The 16,789-nt window shown below is 42.2% G+C and overlaps 1 protein-coding gene across 2 annotated transcripts in view; it reads left to right on the forward strand.

Annotated features, from left to right (window-relative positions):
- Nucleotides 1-6,676: 6,676 nt before the first annotated feature.
- Nucleotides 6,677-16,789, forward strand: part of PIK3CG (phosphatidylinositol-4,5-bisphosphate 3-kinase catalytic subunit gamma) — a 34,294-nt gene continuing 24,181 nt past the window's right edge. The window contains exons 1-2 of one of the 2 annotated variants that reach the window (XM_061467415.1): nt 6,677-6,834; nt 12,730-14,751. In XM_061467415.1, coding sequence (XP_061323399.1) covers nt 12,742-14,751 — 2,010 coding nt within the window. In that variant the 5' untranslated portion in view covers nt 6,677-6,834; nt 12,730-12,741. Of the gene's footprint in view, nt 6,835-11,030; nt 11,517-12,729; nt 14,752-16,789 lie in introns of those variants that run through there. The other variant, XM_061467416.1, reaches the window with a different exon arrangement.

Below are 16,789 nucleotides of genomic sequence, written 5' to 3' on the forward strand. Positions count from 1 at the left end.
CGCTGGGCATAGCAGTGATTCACCTTCCATGCATCTATTTTCTTCTCTTTAACGGAATCCAGGAACAGTCTCAGAACCATCTGGAGTATTTTAGCTCATCTTAGATCAGAAAGGGAATACCCTCCTTGTGTCCTTCCATGTGTCCTTCATTTCTATATCCTTATTCTTTTCAACCTGCCAGACACTTTTGGGGTACTGTTGTACTTTAGAAAGACTGCAGCATTTGGTCTGTCTAGTACACTGTCCAAGGAAGAAAATCACACCATCTAAGCAAAAGCATTTTGTTATTGGAGACACATTACAGGGAAAGAACATCAGCTTCCCAGAGAAGAACAACTGCTCCCTGATGGGATAAAACACAAGGCTCCTGCATGTCTGCCTCATTATGTGAATTTAGGAAGAGTTCCCATAGCTTCTGAAATTCATCAAAGAGCGTCTTAATGTTGTTCAAAAGATGACTATTGTGGGCCACATCTGTTCAGTAGCTGGTAGACAACCAGATGAACAACTATAAAGAGATCTAACTCCATGTCCTGCCTGTTGTCAGCCATATAGCTGCATGCAGGCAAACTGGCTTAACAAAGCCTGAGGTACATCGGTCTGACAAAAAGTGCTTGGGATCACTGTGTCCTACATGCTCTGGAAAGCATGATCTGGCCATCTGACACATTTTAACTGCAAAAATAAGAGACATTAAAAGTTTCTATCACACCTATCTATGTGATACGTGAGATGGCGTGACTGGCTGAATCACCGTGCAGACAGATATTGCTACATTCACTTTGGGCTTTGGGGTGCAGAATTGCAGATCAGGGGAGAATAAAGAAGAGCTTTCCTGGGCACAGGGAGCATGTGGAGCACAGGCTCTGAGCAGTACTTTGCAGCAGTTACTGCCTTACACAAAGGACCAGGATAGTCTTGCCCAAACTGGGCTTAGCTACCATGTCCTCCCCTGCTGAACAGTTCAGTCTTTGTGCTGTAAAATGGAAAAGAAGCTTCACAAAAGGTTTCTGGAGCACCCTACCTTTCCACTGCAGGCAGAAAAATATGGGGACATGCATTTTTTATGTAATGTAGTATTTGTGTTGGTAACTCAGGGAATCCTAAAATACACAGGAAGTCTGGCAAGACCAGCTGTCTGATCTGGGCAATGCTCCCATGTTTGTCTTTAACCATCCCTAGCAGACACAGACAGTGGAGGACCATCTATGCAGACCAGACTGCCATGTGATGAAGCACTGATATCTACAGAATAAAGCTGCCCTCCTTTTGTGTGTAAGGGTTGACATTTTCCATCCCACTGATTCCCAGCTTTTCTTATCTTTTCATTTCTAGGAAGCAAATATATAAAGTTCCGGGTCTGAATCTGGCTTTTTAGTCATTGTGGTTGTGCTGGCTGGCTGCAAGGGCTTTTATTTGTCTGTAAAGACAGAAGCTCTATATTCCAATGTGAGGATAGGTGTTTATTTAGCAAAGTTACCATTATGATGATGTACTGTCTACTGTGTATGACGTGCTGCTGCAGAAGCCACCCCAGCACCCTAATAGGTTCCCCAGCACCCAGAGAGAATCCCAGCCTCACCCTGAAAGAAAGAGACCTGCTGGTAGGGTCTCCATATAAGCAATCCAGTGCTTTGGAATGAAATCCTCGTATTCAGTTAAAAAAAAACAAAACAAACAAATGCAGTGATCTTCTGTTAAAGATGTTGGAGAAGGTTAAGGGTGTGTTTCCAGAAAACAGCAGGATGGAAAAGAGCTTTCTTGGTACCTGATTTTATATTCAACTAAACTCTGTGGAATAAACATATTCCTACTTGACATCTTTTTAGTACTCACGAGTATTGTGACAGCAGGTCAATGAACCTGCAGGGTGCCTGGAACTCTGGTAAGCCTTTTTTGTGTGTAAAGGATATGTTACTTTAATATACAGACAGAGGCAGTGAGGTAGGTTAAAGGGAAAGCATTTTACATTGCACATTTACAACAACAAAAATACAGAAATCCTCTGATAAAAGTCAATCCTTGCATAACTCCTATGCAATGCAAATACATTAATGTCCTCACAGGCAGGAGGAAGCACCAACAAACAAGTATGCAGCTGAGCAAATTTTCAAAGATTCAGAATAATAAATATCAGGACAGGAAGATAACACACTAACACAGTTCAGAGAGCTTGTCTAGAGAAACCTTGTAATGTAGTTTCTGAGCAGCAAATTAGATTAATTATTTTTGGAGTCAGAAATTTTCAGAGACTGAAACTATCCATATGTTATATTTAGGAGTGCTTAATATAATGCTACTAGACTAGAGGCCTTGTTGGAAGTGTGAACTATTTTTCTTTACATTTCTATTTCTAACCTTTTTAATTTCCTCTGTCAAGTCCCAATACCACAAGATGATGCAATATTGCATCACCACCTAACACTGAGACCTCTGACAGGAGCCATAAAAACTCAGAACTTTCCCCATCCCTTATGAATAACCAGTGTTATTAAAGACCTGCTTACACACACTCTGCTACCATGAGGGGTGTATCTCTCTCTGACGAACTCATACACATATGTGCAGACAAAAATATGTATTCATGCCAGTAAGAGGTATTATGTGAGTTTTACATCTCAGCTGATGTGCGTGCATATGTGGCACAGAGGAAACACCTTGCACTCCCACCCCTGTGCTTTAAATACTTATTTGGAAGAGCCTAAATCAGTAAAATGTGAGACAAATCCTTCAGCAGATGTATCTCAGAAGGCTGCTCAGAACACCTGCTGTTTCCTGTTTTGAAAGTTTTAGATGTTTGAAGTGAGGGATTTTGTGCAGAACCTTGGATCACCAGGAACACTGACCTAGCAAGAGAAAAGGGAAGAGTGGGTATTTCTTGGAGGAGAAGGGAGTAGAAATAGGCAAGCCTTGCTCTTTTGTTTGAGCTTTCCTGACTCTGCTTTGCCTACAGAGGTTCAAAGATCATTGTGGATCAGGACACAAGGCTACTTTCATGCCCAGATCTTAAGCAGATCTTAAAAGTTTCCCCTGGACACCTCTCCCTGGGAACCCAAGCTCATGTAGGATACATTTTACAGACGTCTTAACTGCCCGCTGGCATCCCTTCAGCGGGATACAGCAACAGCCCACCCTTAATTTATTCTTCTGCATCTCTTCCCACTTCCCCAGGGCCTTCTACTCCAAACAATGACCCAGAACGGGTGTAAAAGAGGTGGCCTGCCTTTTCCTGTGGGTGGAGAACAGGTCTGCAGGCAACACTTACCTATCACATCCATTACACAAGCAGCTACCATACTTGATGCAAAAGCCAAACTAAAATCCAGCTCCCTCCTCCTCTTCTTGTTGGCAAGTTATAGCAAGAAAAAAAACCCTTCCTTTTTGATACCAAAGTTACCATATGATTGTGCATGTGGCCAAAGCAACTGCAATGATGTTAACACAGCTGACTGCATATTTACATGATGAGTTTTCAGAATAGAGCTGTACAATAAAGGGATTCTGGCAATTTATTTTTTAGTCCTGCACTGAATGCTTCATAAAATGCTTACAACTCAATTAGAAAATTCTAACTTATGAATTCTTCAAGAAAGTTACCTACCCTTCCTTCAGGAAGCACAATGTGTCCCACACTGTTTGATTTTGGTATTTGGGGTATTTTCCATTTTCTTTACATAAAGAAGCAATTAAAGAACTGAATGTAAGTATTGCTGGGATTAGGCAAGCAGGCTCTGGCTTTGTTGGTACGAGACCTATAAAGCTTCTGCATTTATTTTTTTTTTTCTCTGCTGGCAATGCAGAAAATAAAAACCAACCCAAACTATTAGATACTATTTACTAAATTGCAATGAACCATCTGTCAATGACAACATTTACATCCAGTTCCAACATATGTCAGTATATAAAGTTGTTGCTGAGCATTTAATGTGGTTGTTATTCTTTATTGCAGTTCTCCATGAAACAATATAAAATCTGATGTTTGACTGTGCAGAGGACACAAAAGATACCATCTTACATTTTTTCCAACCTCCAAAACTCCCATTTAAGATCATGACAGCAATTCCATGTCATATTTTTGTTACAGCTGAAAGATAAAGGAAATAATTGCATTTTGACTGCAGCCACAAGATTATATTAGCAAAATGATTGCTTCTTTGCATGACTAATTTTGATTAAATCAGCTTCATTTAAATATCAAATTGTGTTCTTCACCTTCCTTCATTAAGCTATGATATTCCTGACTCTTTTAAAGTTCCTTTTTTAATACGGTAAAATGTGCATTTCAATTTATTGTACAGGCTGTTCTTGACTGGAAAAAAAAAGACCAACAGATAACTTGTGGGAAAGGGTTTGAGTCACATTTGGAAATCAGCAGGAAAAAATAATGTTAAAATGTGTATTTCCAAAGAATATGCAACCTGTAAAGAGAGCATCCTTGGCAAGAGGAAAGTTTGAATTACATGATTTGCCACAAAAGGCGATAAAGCAAATTGTGCTGTATACAGAGGAGCTGAAGATTAACTGCAAAACTGTAATATTTTATTAACTTACTAAATCCTGGAAAGACCAAGATTTTCAGTTTACCTGATTTTCTTAAATATAATACACAAAGTAATTTACTCTTTCATGGCAAATAACATTATGCTGACTTACAGCGCTATTTAAAAAATGTTCTATGCAGTTCTAGCTAAAGTCAACATGAAAGGTGTCATCTGCTCCGGCTGTAAATTATTCCCTCTATAATTGTCTTTTGACAAATGACAGTCTTTTTTTTATTCAGCTGCTCAAATCTCCATGTGTTTGTGCATCTCCAAATAAAGTCCATGGATTTTAACAGGATTAGTCGCCAGACTGGCTACACTTGTGTTTCTGGAGTGATGCATCTGGGGATCCAGCCAACAACAACAAAAAAAGGCTTTCTATTTTGATAAAGTTTTTTAATCTCTTTTAAAGCATTCAGTAATACACATGCTGGGCAAAGCTGAACTTCTTTGTCCGGTATTACTCATTATATCAAGCAAAACCAAGCATGGAGTGAGTCTTCACTGTGTTTCCCCTATGCTGCAGACACATCGCGTGAAGGTTGTTTAAGGTTTTTACTTTACTTTCATCTTTGTAAAAAGGGCAGCTTGAGGCCAGTCCAGAGTTAGGATTTCTTATACCCACAGTTCAGTGTATGTATATTAATTTTGTAACTCTATACAATAGTTGCTCAATTACTTTCTGCTTCAGGCTGGTATTGTGATTCTTAATGTTGTCATGCAAATGATTTTTTAACTCAAAAGCACCCTACTGCTGTAATGACAATTATCCAATTTACTATACTAGCACTTGTATGTGTAACACACTTGTTACTTTCTTCTAATATTTTCTTTCTATGGAAGTTAGTAATGTGTTCCTTAGAAAAATCCATTCATTTTTATAATCTTTGAGGCAGCCTATGGTCTTGTAAAGCATTCGCTGAAGATATAAAGTTATGTCAGCATGGCTTTCAGAGCGTAAATGTGGGCTCTGCACTGTACAAGAGTTCACCTGTGAATCTAATTGCAAGTTCAGGATCAAAAAAGGTCTCGGCGTAATAATGGAAAGACGTTTGCTGTTCATTCCAAAAAAGATCTGCAGGGATACAAACACTCAGCTCCATTCAGAGCCAAATAGCCAGCAGTCAGGGTGGGGAAAGAGTGGTGAGGGGGAGTTGTTTGTTTGAATTGGATGATGTGAATGGTTGTGCCTGAACTGCATTTGGAGCCCTGGCACCATAAGGCTGATGAATTAATCCTCCTGCTGTGGGCGACCTTGGCAAAGCCCAAGTTGGAGTACTACTATGTCCAGTTTTGTACAGTGCCTTCCAAAAACGGTGTGGTCCATTTGGCAAGAAGCTGGAGGCGAGATACAGAAATCAAACAAGGTCTAAGGAACATGACCTAAAAGGAGAGAGCAGGACTGCCGAGTCTGGAGATGAGAAAATAGTAGGAAAAAAAATGAAAACAGCACCTTAGAACAAAATGCAGCTGCAGAAAAAAAGAGGCTCAGCCTGTAAAAACAGACATTTGATCAGACGGCATGAAAATCTTTCCGAAGGAGAAGGCCACGGCACGCTAGAGCAGCCTGCTGTCTCCAGGGTTGTTTGAGGACAGCTTAGACAGACCAGCTTTGTCCTCGCCTTAGTGCATGGGGCTGGTCGTGCTGTCACCACCACCCGGCATGGCCTTGCCGGGGCAGCCCTGTCTGGCTACTGCCGAGGTGGTGACCGCTCAGCAACGGGCACGGCGGCGACTGGGGTCTCTGTGCAGTGAACACCTTGAAGATGCTTCCAGGGAGATTTTGCTGGCTGTGCAGACACCTGGACGCGGTGCACTACCGCAGTAGGCGGTATAGCCCTGCTCTGGTTGATGTGGCCGGACCGGACCAGCGGGTGCCGGCCCGCAGCGGGGCTGCCCGCTGCCTCCAGGCGGCAAGGCCGGGGGAAGGCGCTCCGCGCAACCGGGGAGAGTCTCGGCCCAGCGCCGGCCCCCTCCCCGGGCCCCCGCCTCGCTCGGGGGAAGCGGCGTGGCCCGGGCGCCCGGCTCGGCGGGCCGCGGGGTGGGCCGGCCGCAGCGGCGGGGGCAGTGGCCGGGCGCCCCGGGGCCGCGGCGGGCCCGGGCGGCGGCGGCCGAGCTGGGCGGGAAGGCCCCACAGCCGGTTCCCTCTTTGCCCGGCGTGTGATTGGCGGCGGCTCCGGAGCTGCCTACCGCCGGCCATGGAGCCTCCCCTCCGGCCCCCAGCCCGCTCCGCTTCCTGCTGAGGGAAACACCTGTCCGGAGCTGGAGCCGGGGCCGCGGCCACGCCGCTGCGGTAAGTATCTCCATCCCGGGGCCCGGCGGGGATCGCCGGCGGACCCTGCCCGACGTCCGGGCTCGCAGGTGGCGACGGAGGCCCCGACCCCGCGGTGGCGGGTCCCTGCTCCCCGCGGTGGCCAGACCCGCCCGGCCGGCCCCCGGCTGCCCCGCGGCGCTGAGCGCGGCGAGGTTCGCCCTCGCGCGGCGACTGCTCCGCTGCTGCTCCCTTGGGAGCTACGGGGCGGCGCGGCCCCGGCCGCCATCTCGGGGCGGCGGGCGCGGCACCGAGGCCCGGCCGTAGTCCGGGTGCGGCAGGCAGCCCCGGCCCGCGGCGCGTCTGCAGGGTTTGGCGCAGGCGAAGCCAGAGGCCAGAGCCCCCTTCCAGCCGGACGTGTGGTGACCGGGGTCAGCAGTGCTGAGCCCCACGGCTGCTGCCCGTCTGTCGCTCTTCGCGGCCTCGGTCCTAGCTCACATCCCAGACCCAGCACGAGTTACGGGTTTGATGCAAAACCTGCACAGGAAAACTTAAGAATGTTGAATGAAACAATGCAAAGTGAAGGATCACACGAGACAGTGCTAACAGTTCCCTCTGGTCTTAAGATCTGTGACTCAGCTCTGCTCCAATGCAGCTTTTAAGCAATAAATAACTGTATTTTCTCATCCAGCAAACTTCTTGTGGCTGTCAGGTTCATGTAGACCATAAAAGCTTCCCCCACCGCAAATCGTCTGAAGTAACAGCTGAGGGCATTCTGGAGTTGGTTGGTATTGTAGATTCGGCCTCGCCATTACAGTCACCTTTAAAAAATGGCACAAGTTGAGAGGACAGGGAGTACCCAAATAGTGACTGTGTCCCTGCACAAGCTGCAGCTGCAATCTCTTGTTTTTGAACTCCATGAAGTGTTGGTTTGAAGGTAGATCACCCATCACTTGTATAACTTTGGCTAACCACAACTTTACTAAAATTCTCACCAAAATTGTCAGAACCTGCTGGAAGTTACTGCTTGTTCCAGAAGCACCCCAAGGTAGATACCTGGTGTAGAAATCAAAATATGCAAAGGTCTGTAGTGAAGGCAAGTTTATCCTGAAATATTACACCCCTAATAGCAGTCAGCATCTCTTGACTGAGATGTTGAGCTGTATCTGCTGATTAGTATACTTTTAGATGATGAATGCAACTACATTGCATGTGAAGTTTAGTTGCTAATGGGAACCTGCACTGATTTAATTCCCATGAGAGCTGGTAGTTGCTAGAGGATTTGACAAAAGAACTGGGCAGAATGTTGTTCACTGTGTTCATGCTTAACACGGTGGTGCTGTATCTTGCCTGCATAGTTCAGTACTGGATCTGTAGATGCAGGGAAGATGTATTGTACTCCTATCCAGCAAATGCAAAGCCATCTCTGACTATAGAACAATGTTAGCAAGTAGATGCAGTGTGCTGTCATGGTAGTTTTGTTTGTTGATTTTGTTTGCTGGTTTTATTCATTTTGGAAGTTAACTTTATCTGAAACTGTGAATGTAAATGCAGCATTATTTTTATGAGAATAAGGTGATTCTTAACTCACGTAGAAAGTGCCTGCGCCTGCTTTCTTGCAGGTTTTGTTGTCTGGGAAGTTCACACTAAAGTGCAAAGAATAGTTTTAAAAACGAGGTTTTCCCATGGTGGATTAAACCAGAAGCAGGAACTAATATAGAATTAGCATGAGAATAGCTGGTGACGAATGAGTAACTGGTAAAACTCTTCGCACAGTCCTAATAAAGCAGTGAAGTTTGACAAATATTGTGATGTTATGTAGTAGAATATACTAAGTAATTCATGATAGTACCACATTGTCTTTTTAAGGCACCTTTCAGCCAGTGTTTTCAAATCATTTAATAAGTTTTCTCATGAATTTATCTCCTAATCCTGCTGTGAATTGTGTTTCAGCCTAAACTGTGCTGGCTCCATTCCCTTCCCTTCAGTTCCCATCCCTGTCCTACCACTTCTGCAAGTGATGACTCAGATCAAGGAACTGATCCAGCTAAAAATTAACCAAATTTTTGTGTTTGCTGGCCTGAGTGATGAGATAGGAACATGACTGGAGACAAAGGCAAACCTGTTTGCTTCTCTTAGCTACCTTTTACAGGCACACCTCCTCCTGCTCCATTGCCACCATCAGGATTTGTGGACCTCTGGCAGGTCTAATACAGGGAAATTCAGGGTTTATGAGGCTGATTAGAATTAGACATAAAAAAAGAGATTTTCTTTTGGTGTTGTTGCAGTAGGTGTGTAGAAATGTCAATAATGTAATGCTTAGGCACGACAAAGGGTGCCTAAAGAAGTGATTTTAAAAGATTTTGTGTTATAAAATCAAAGTTTCCTGATGCATGTGCATAAAGAAATATGGTTTTGCCATGCCTACACATGGCTTAAAAGAAAATAGAAACAATTTGGTGTCGTCCTAAGAAAGGGACACTTTTGTGGCTGTCATTGCAAGAGACAGATTAGAGACAATCATTGCTTCAAGAACTGTCTTCTGAACCTGATGTAAAGGGGTCAGAGCTGAACTGGACTAGACATGACAGGTCAGAGCCCAAATGAATGTGGGAGAAGACAATCTTGTGTGGGCAGTTAGACAAGCACTTTGCATTGTATCTGATGCAGTTAGGGAAGGGGGGGATGTCAGAACCTTTCACAGTACTGCTCTACCTGTCTTTTTAAGTGGATCACAGTGTCAAACAGCTGCATTCATCAAGCAATGTGCAGGGTACTTCTCTGCTGCCTGAGGTAAAAATGCTGCCTTGGATTGTCTAGATCAATGTAATAGTTCTAGAATATCTTAGCAGAGATGGAATATTTGTATGTGTATGTGTTTGAGAAGTTAATCTGTAAGTGCATAGCACATGACAGCAAGATGAGGACATTTTAAACCAGCATGCTGTCTTAGCTTTGGCAAAACGCAATGAAACTGATACAAGTCCAGGTTTACTTAACAGGATCGGCATGACTTTTAGAATGAGAAATATTTGCAAAAAACCTATGTAAGCCAGTTGGCCTGAAAAAAACCTTACTGCTAGTTGCTTATGTTTAAATGAAGAAAAATACAAGACTACATTACATGTTTTAGAAATTATACTTTGTAAGATAGACTCCACAAAAGCATTGCTAAGTCAAACTCTCCACAGTCAGGGCTTTCAAAACACAGGTTTTGCAAAACACATTTTCCCCTTTAGCATTGCTCCTTTTCTTTTCCTATACATTGAGATCCTTTTCCTTTTTACATGAAATCAGCTGCTTCCTTCTCCTCCGTCATCCTGGAGGTTGCTGTTGAGGTTACTGATGCTCAAGTTTTCCAGCCACTGGGTGCTTTTTTCAGACTGGAGGGGAAAGCAGTGTGTAGTGCTGAGGTGCCACAGAGACTGTGGCTTATGAATGTGTGGAGGATGAGTGTTGGAGATGTCTTGGACAACATGTGTAGATTTCATGACAGCAATAAAATGTTCAAGGCAACTTTGCCACTTCCTTTTGACATTTCAAACACTGGCTCTAAAAGGTAGAGGGAGATAGGACAGAGTGTGTTTCCCCCAAAGTCACTTCCTGAGAATAAGAACCTGTGAAGAGAAATCAATCCTAGCTGCCAAGTGAGAAGGTGCTCTGAGAAAGAAGGACTATGTCTGTGGTGGAGGGTATTTTCTTCTTTAACCTCTGCAAAGTGTTTATTTCAGAGGTTGTGAGTGGCACGTTGGAGGCAGGTAAGAGACTTGTTCTTCTCAAGAGTCAGCATATTTCTGCCATAGGGTGTATGCTGGATATTGCTGTTCAGATGGTCAGTATTTCACTGCAAGTGTCATAATGAGTAAGGATACAATTACAGGTTTTTCTGTCTTGTCTTTCTGATTTGTATGGGTTTTCCCAAATTGTTTTCCGTTGGGGATTTTTTTTTTATTTAGTAAAGGAACAGCTCTTCAGATTGTAGTTAACCACAAGAATTAGGGTTGGAAGTCCATGGTTTAAATACTTCCTGAATTTTATGTCATAATTTCTAGTGGATTTGACCATGTGTTTGTAATTATAAATGGAGTTAAAAATACTAGGAGGAAGATTGCCCTGCAGTTCTATTGCTGAGATGACCATGCAAGATCCTTGGCAGATACCATCTCCATGTGACTTTGGTATGGAGACTGGCTTAAAAAAACTAATGAACTTAAGCTGGGAGCCCTCAAAGGACTATCACCATGGAAATAAAAATAAGGAAACATTGCAGATTTAGTTGTCTTCTTTCCTAGTATTCCTGTTTATTCATTATAAAGTATTTAGGCTCTCTAAAATACATTGGTTTTAAAATGTTTTGTTTTGATTCATTAAATTTATTGCCGGGGTTATTCTTAGCTACTTTTAGAAGGCTTCAAGCATGTCTTCTACACATGTGTATTAGAATCAAATTGATGTACTGTCAGTGTATTTTTACTGTTGTAACAGGAAAAACATTCTGACTTTTTTTAAAATGAGCAATCATATGTATAATCAACTTGGTTAAAACTTCCTTCCTGGTAAGCTCAGCACTTCCTTTGCATCTGGATATGAGGGCGAGCAAGAAAAGCAGAACAGCTTAAACAAAGAACTTTTTGCATAAATGGTCTTCCTTTAAAAAAAATAGGAACTTCAGATATCAAACAAATGAATCGTCTTCAGCAATTCAGCCTTTATTTTACGAACAGGTAATATTTCCTTTATCAGTTATACATGGGGTGTGTCCACAGTCTTTGCTTTCCGGAACTTGAAAAAAGAATTTTAGTTAGCAAACTCTGCTGTTTCAGTTTAACCTTTTGCATCTTTATCTTCTTGTTTTATTATCTACTAAGGCATTGTTACATTGGCTTTAGTTTTTTCCAGCTGTTACAGAGAGATTTTATGTGTAAAATACATTGTCTGGAAAAGAAGTTCAGTATGTTGCTGTAACTTAGCTTGTGTGAGAATGCTCAGTCAGCGCTGCCTTCTTCTTCCAAGCTCTTGGTGAATCATTTCCACTTTAATATTGTTCAATGGAGATTAACTGTGAGCAACGATATGTTTTGTTTACTGAAAGCTGATAAGGTAGGCTACTTGTGTTTGATGTTGCTTTACAGGTGTTTTGGGTGTGATTTGATGTATAGGCATCAGCTTGGCAGGTTTTTGTTCTGTAAAAAGCTAATAGTTTATACTGGAAATGTTTACTTTTAAAGTGGATGGATGTTATTGGGCAGGTGAAATGATTTATTATAAAGAAGCACATCTAAAGATACTAGGCTTGAATTTAGATGCATATTAAATATCTGTCTTCAGAAGTAGTCCCTGACTTTTGACTCCTAAGTGTTTTTCTTGCTTTTAAGTCCTTATTCCTCATCACTAAAAAGAAAGGCAGAGGAAAATGGGAATAGGCTCACCTCTGTTGAGTCTGCAAACAGATTGCTTGTTTTGTTACCTTTGGTCATTCCTGGAGTTCAGTGGGATGGCATTCTCATGATGCACAGCTGTGTGTCTTTTGATTTCTATGAAAATCCACTTATGTTAATATCAGCAGCATCAAAATAGATAAGGCAGCAAACGAATCCGTGCTTGATCAAATAGAAGCAAGAACAAATCATTGTGGAGGAAATACGTAGTCAGACTGCTTATCCTCAGTGAAATCTAGAAAGGCAGTTTAAAATCTCTATTTTAATTATTTAATCATTAGAGGGTTGCTTTGTTGTTTCTTGGGGGGGGGGGGTGTATTTGGAGGTGAATTGAATAGATTATGTCTGAGGTGGTTTATGTAAATCACTTATTTATGACCAGAAATTAAGAAAGCATCTACGTAGTAGGATTCTGACTGCCCTATGAAGAAGAGTTAAAAAATAAGAGTTATTAAAAATGTAAATGAGAAAGTAATTAAGCCTTTGTATGTTTTGCTAGATTTCTTCTGGCATGGAGTTGGAGGATGAACTCCATGAACAGCCCGTTGTTATGAGAGAGGAAAACAAACGAAGGCGAAGAAGGATGAAACCTCACTGTACATCGAGTAATTTGTCATCAATGGAACTGATATCCATTGAGTTCATTTTGCCTACAAGCAATAAACATACTAAAGTACCGGAAATGATGTTACTCGAAATAGCTGCCAACTGTACAGTTGAGCAAATGAAAGCACAGATTTGGATGCGTGCACTAGAGATGAGTCAAACCACAGACTTCTACCACACATTCACCCCGGATCAGTTTATTTTGCAGTATCAGAAGAAAGGGCAATGGTATGAAATTTATGATAAACATCAAGTATTACAGACACTGGACTGCATACTGTACTGGAAAGTGTTACAGAAAAAGGTGGGCAAGATCTATGTTGTCCAGAAACAAAGCCCATCAGAAGAAGTCCAGGAATTTCAGCGGCAACTTAATGATTTAATTGGTTATGATGTCACTGATGTAAGCAACGTGCATGACGATGAACTAGAATTTACCCGTCGTAGATTAGTCACTCCACGAATGATAGAGGTAGCCTGTAGAGATCCTAAGTTGTATGCAATGCACCCATGGACTACATCCAAGCCACTCCCGGAATATTTATTAAAAAAGATCACTAATAATAACATTTTCATAATCATACATAGAGGAACAACTAGCCAAAAAGTTAAAGTGTCCATAGATGACACTCCAGATATGATTCTCCACAGCTTTTTCACAAAAATGGCAAAGAAAAAGTCTTTGATGGACATTCCTGAAGATCATAGTGAACTGGATTTTGTTCTCAGGATTTGCGGCAGAGATGAGTACATTACTGGAGAGACACCAATCAAAGATTTTCACTGGATAAGACAATGCCTTAAGAATGGTGAAGAAATCCACCTTGTCTTAGACAATCCCCCTGACCCGAGTGAGGATGAGGTTCAAAAGGAAGAGTGGCCTTTGGTGGATGACTGTACAGGTGTTACAGGGTATCATGAACAATTAACAATAGATGGAAAAGATCATGAGCGAGTCTTCACTATTTCTTTGTGGGACTGTAACAGGAAATTTAGGGTGAAAATAATTGGCATCGATATCCCAGTTTTACCCAGAAATACTGATCTCACTGTGTTTGTGGAAGCTAACATTCAACACGGGCAGCAGCTCCTTTCACAGAGGAGGACTTCATCGAAGCCTTTTACTGAGGAGGTTCTGTGGAATATTTGGTTGGAGTTTGATATCAAAATCAAGGATTTGCCTAAAGGGGCACTCCTGAATCTTCAGATATACTGCGGTAAAGCACAGGGACTGTCCACAAAGACGAACCTTCAGTCACACGAATCCCCCAACTCTGATCCAAAGTGCAAAACCCAGCTTCTCTATTATGTAAATCTTTTGTTAATAGATCACCGTTTCTTGCTACGAAGTGGGGAATATGTGCTCCACATGTGGAAAATTCCAGGCAAGGGGGAAGAACAAGGAAGTATCAATGCAGACAAACTCACATCAGCAACTAACCCAGATAAAGAAAACTCAATGGCTATCTCTATTGTGCTGGATAAATATTGTCACCCAATTGCCTTGCCCAAGCACAGGATAACATCAGACCCCCAAGGGGACAGGACACGAGCTGAAATGCCCAACCAGCTTCGCAAGCAACTTGAAGAGATCATAGCAACTGACCCACTTAATCCACTTTCTCCTGAGGACAAAGAACTGTTGTGGCACTTTAGATATGAAAGCATAAAGCACCCTAAGGCATATCCTAAGCTGCTTAGCTCTGTGAAATGGGGACAACAAGAAATAGTGGCCAAAACATACCAGTTGCTAGCTAAAAAGGAAGTTTGGGATCAGAGCACTTTAGATGTTGGACTCACAATGCAACTTCTGGACTGTAACTTTTCAGATGAAAATGTCCGAGCAATGGCAGTTCAAAAACTAGAAAGTTTGGAAGATGATGATGTTCTTCATTATCTTCTGCAGCTTGTTCAAGTAAGGTGTATTTGCATTCTTGAGTTCTGCCTTCCATGTATATTTGCATTATCCCATCATCATTCCCATCTTAGTAGGTCTACTTAGTAATCCCTTGTTTTGAAGTCTTTAATGTTTATTCAAAGCAGTAACCAAATTAACCCAAGCCATGTTTTCTACATTTTGCCTCTTGCCTATATTGTTATTTTTGTGTTACTGTTGCCTTGTGTCTTATGATTTGCTCTTGTGATTACAGTATTATGTTTTTCTGGAAATTGTCAACACTAGCACAGCTATGATGGGAGCAAGTCCTAACTGTGTTGTCTCTAATCCTGTTTGTATCAGGTCTGAATCCTACAGCACTGAAGAATTGTTCACTGGCTTTGCCAATAGTTTAGAAAGAGTGTAGACAGAAAGAAAGTGGAGGCAGATGTTGACATGGGCAGGGCCTGAAGAAAAGTCTGGCATTGGGTTTTAGGTCAAGAATAACAGCGTTGTTACATAGTATGTTGCAGTAACTTCAGTCTTGGTACTGTTAAGGGGACCAAATTCATCTAGAATGTTCCAGAAGATTTTAAGAAGTAAATAAAGGGTTGCTAGGACTGCATAATACAATTAGTTCATTCTGGGAAGTTGGGTGAAAAATGATGTTTTTAATGGCAGTGAATCACTGCTGTATCGATTTGAAGCACTCTGTGCGCAGATTTGCCAGATGAAACATCAGGAAGGTTTATATCAGTTATACAAGAGAATTGGTTTGTTTGCTTTTCCACAACGTGGTGCCAGAGCTGGGCAGCCTGTCAGCAGCAGCAGAGTCATGTGTGGTGGCCAGTGAAAGCTGTAATCCTGCCGCTTTTCCTAGTACCCACATCCCCCAAAGCAAGGTGAGTCTGCAGGCTTCCCACGCCCGACAAGGCTCTGGCTCCTGTGGAAAGGCTGTCGCCCCACAGAGCAGGAAATACTTATTTCAAAGAGTCAGAGGACAAAAATGGCATTCAATATTTAAAAGGGAAAAAAGGAACTGCCACAGCCAGCGAAGCTGTGGGATAGGGCTTTTAATTTTTGTGGGTTCAGAGAGAGCCAGGGTCCCCAGGAAGATGAAGTTGGTGTTTCAGATTTTGCTGTGCATCAGTAGTGCTTTAAACAAAGCCTTTTTTGCCTTGTCTTTGCTTGATGAGGCTCCCCAGGCAGAATTTATGCACTTCTGCATTAACCAAAGGAGTCACCACGGTTACCTCATTGGGCCTCCCACGTAGCTGCTGCTATATATATGCTTGGCTTGTGAGCTTTTGCTGTATACATGTGGCTCAGCGATTGTGTTCGCTTTTGTATCCAAATTAGGAGTTTGGGATGGTGATTGGCTGGTTTCAAAGTGCCTGAGAGAATGGGGAAAATACTGGGGTTTTTCCATTTGTTTTTGAAATTACTTGCTTTCAGGAAGTACAAATCTGGAGAGTTTTAAAAAGACTCAATCCAATGGTAAATTAAATTACTGTAACATAAAATCATAGGAGCTTAACTTCACTGTGTCATTTTTACTAAGAGATTCAGTAAGAAATTAAGAGGCTGTCATCCCCCCAAAGGAAAAAAATGTTATATTCCAGCTTTTGCCTCTTTGCTGCTTCCTTGTCTGTTGTTCCTTGGCTAACAATGAGCGTAGTCCATCAGTATCCTGCACTGAAATGTTCATACCACAGTGTACTCGAAAATCCGCATTTTTCAGGGAATGGATGTCAGCCATTCCTTTGCTCTAATGGACACATCCGAGATGTCTCTTCTGCAAACAGTCATCACTTTTCCCATGCATGCCTTCATGAAAGCTTTATGACTTACTTCACTCTGCACAGGATATTCCCATTTTACCTTCTAGTAGAGTTGGAAATCAAACAAACATTTTATTTCCCCCCAGGTTTATCCCAAATAGAAGCAGCCATACCATAAATAAATCTATTGACCTTTCTATAAAGGTCTGTTGTTCTCTGTGCAGTTGATAAAACATGGACAGGATAGTTAAAATACAACAAAATCCATTGTAAAGCAAACACCAACAACTGTTCTG

The sequence above is a fragment of the Pezoporus flaviventris genome, unplaced genomic scaffold, assembly GCF_033815535.1.
Source record: "Pezoporus flaviventris isolate CSIRO_AGI_PZ_B2104156 unplaced genomic scaffold, CSIRO_AGI_Pfla_v1 ptg000045l, whole genome shotgun sequence".
Classification (NCBI taxonomy): Eukaryota; Metazoa; Chordata; class Aves; order Psittaciformes; family Psittacidae; genus Pezoporus; species Pezoporus flaviventris.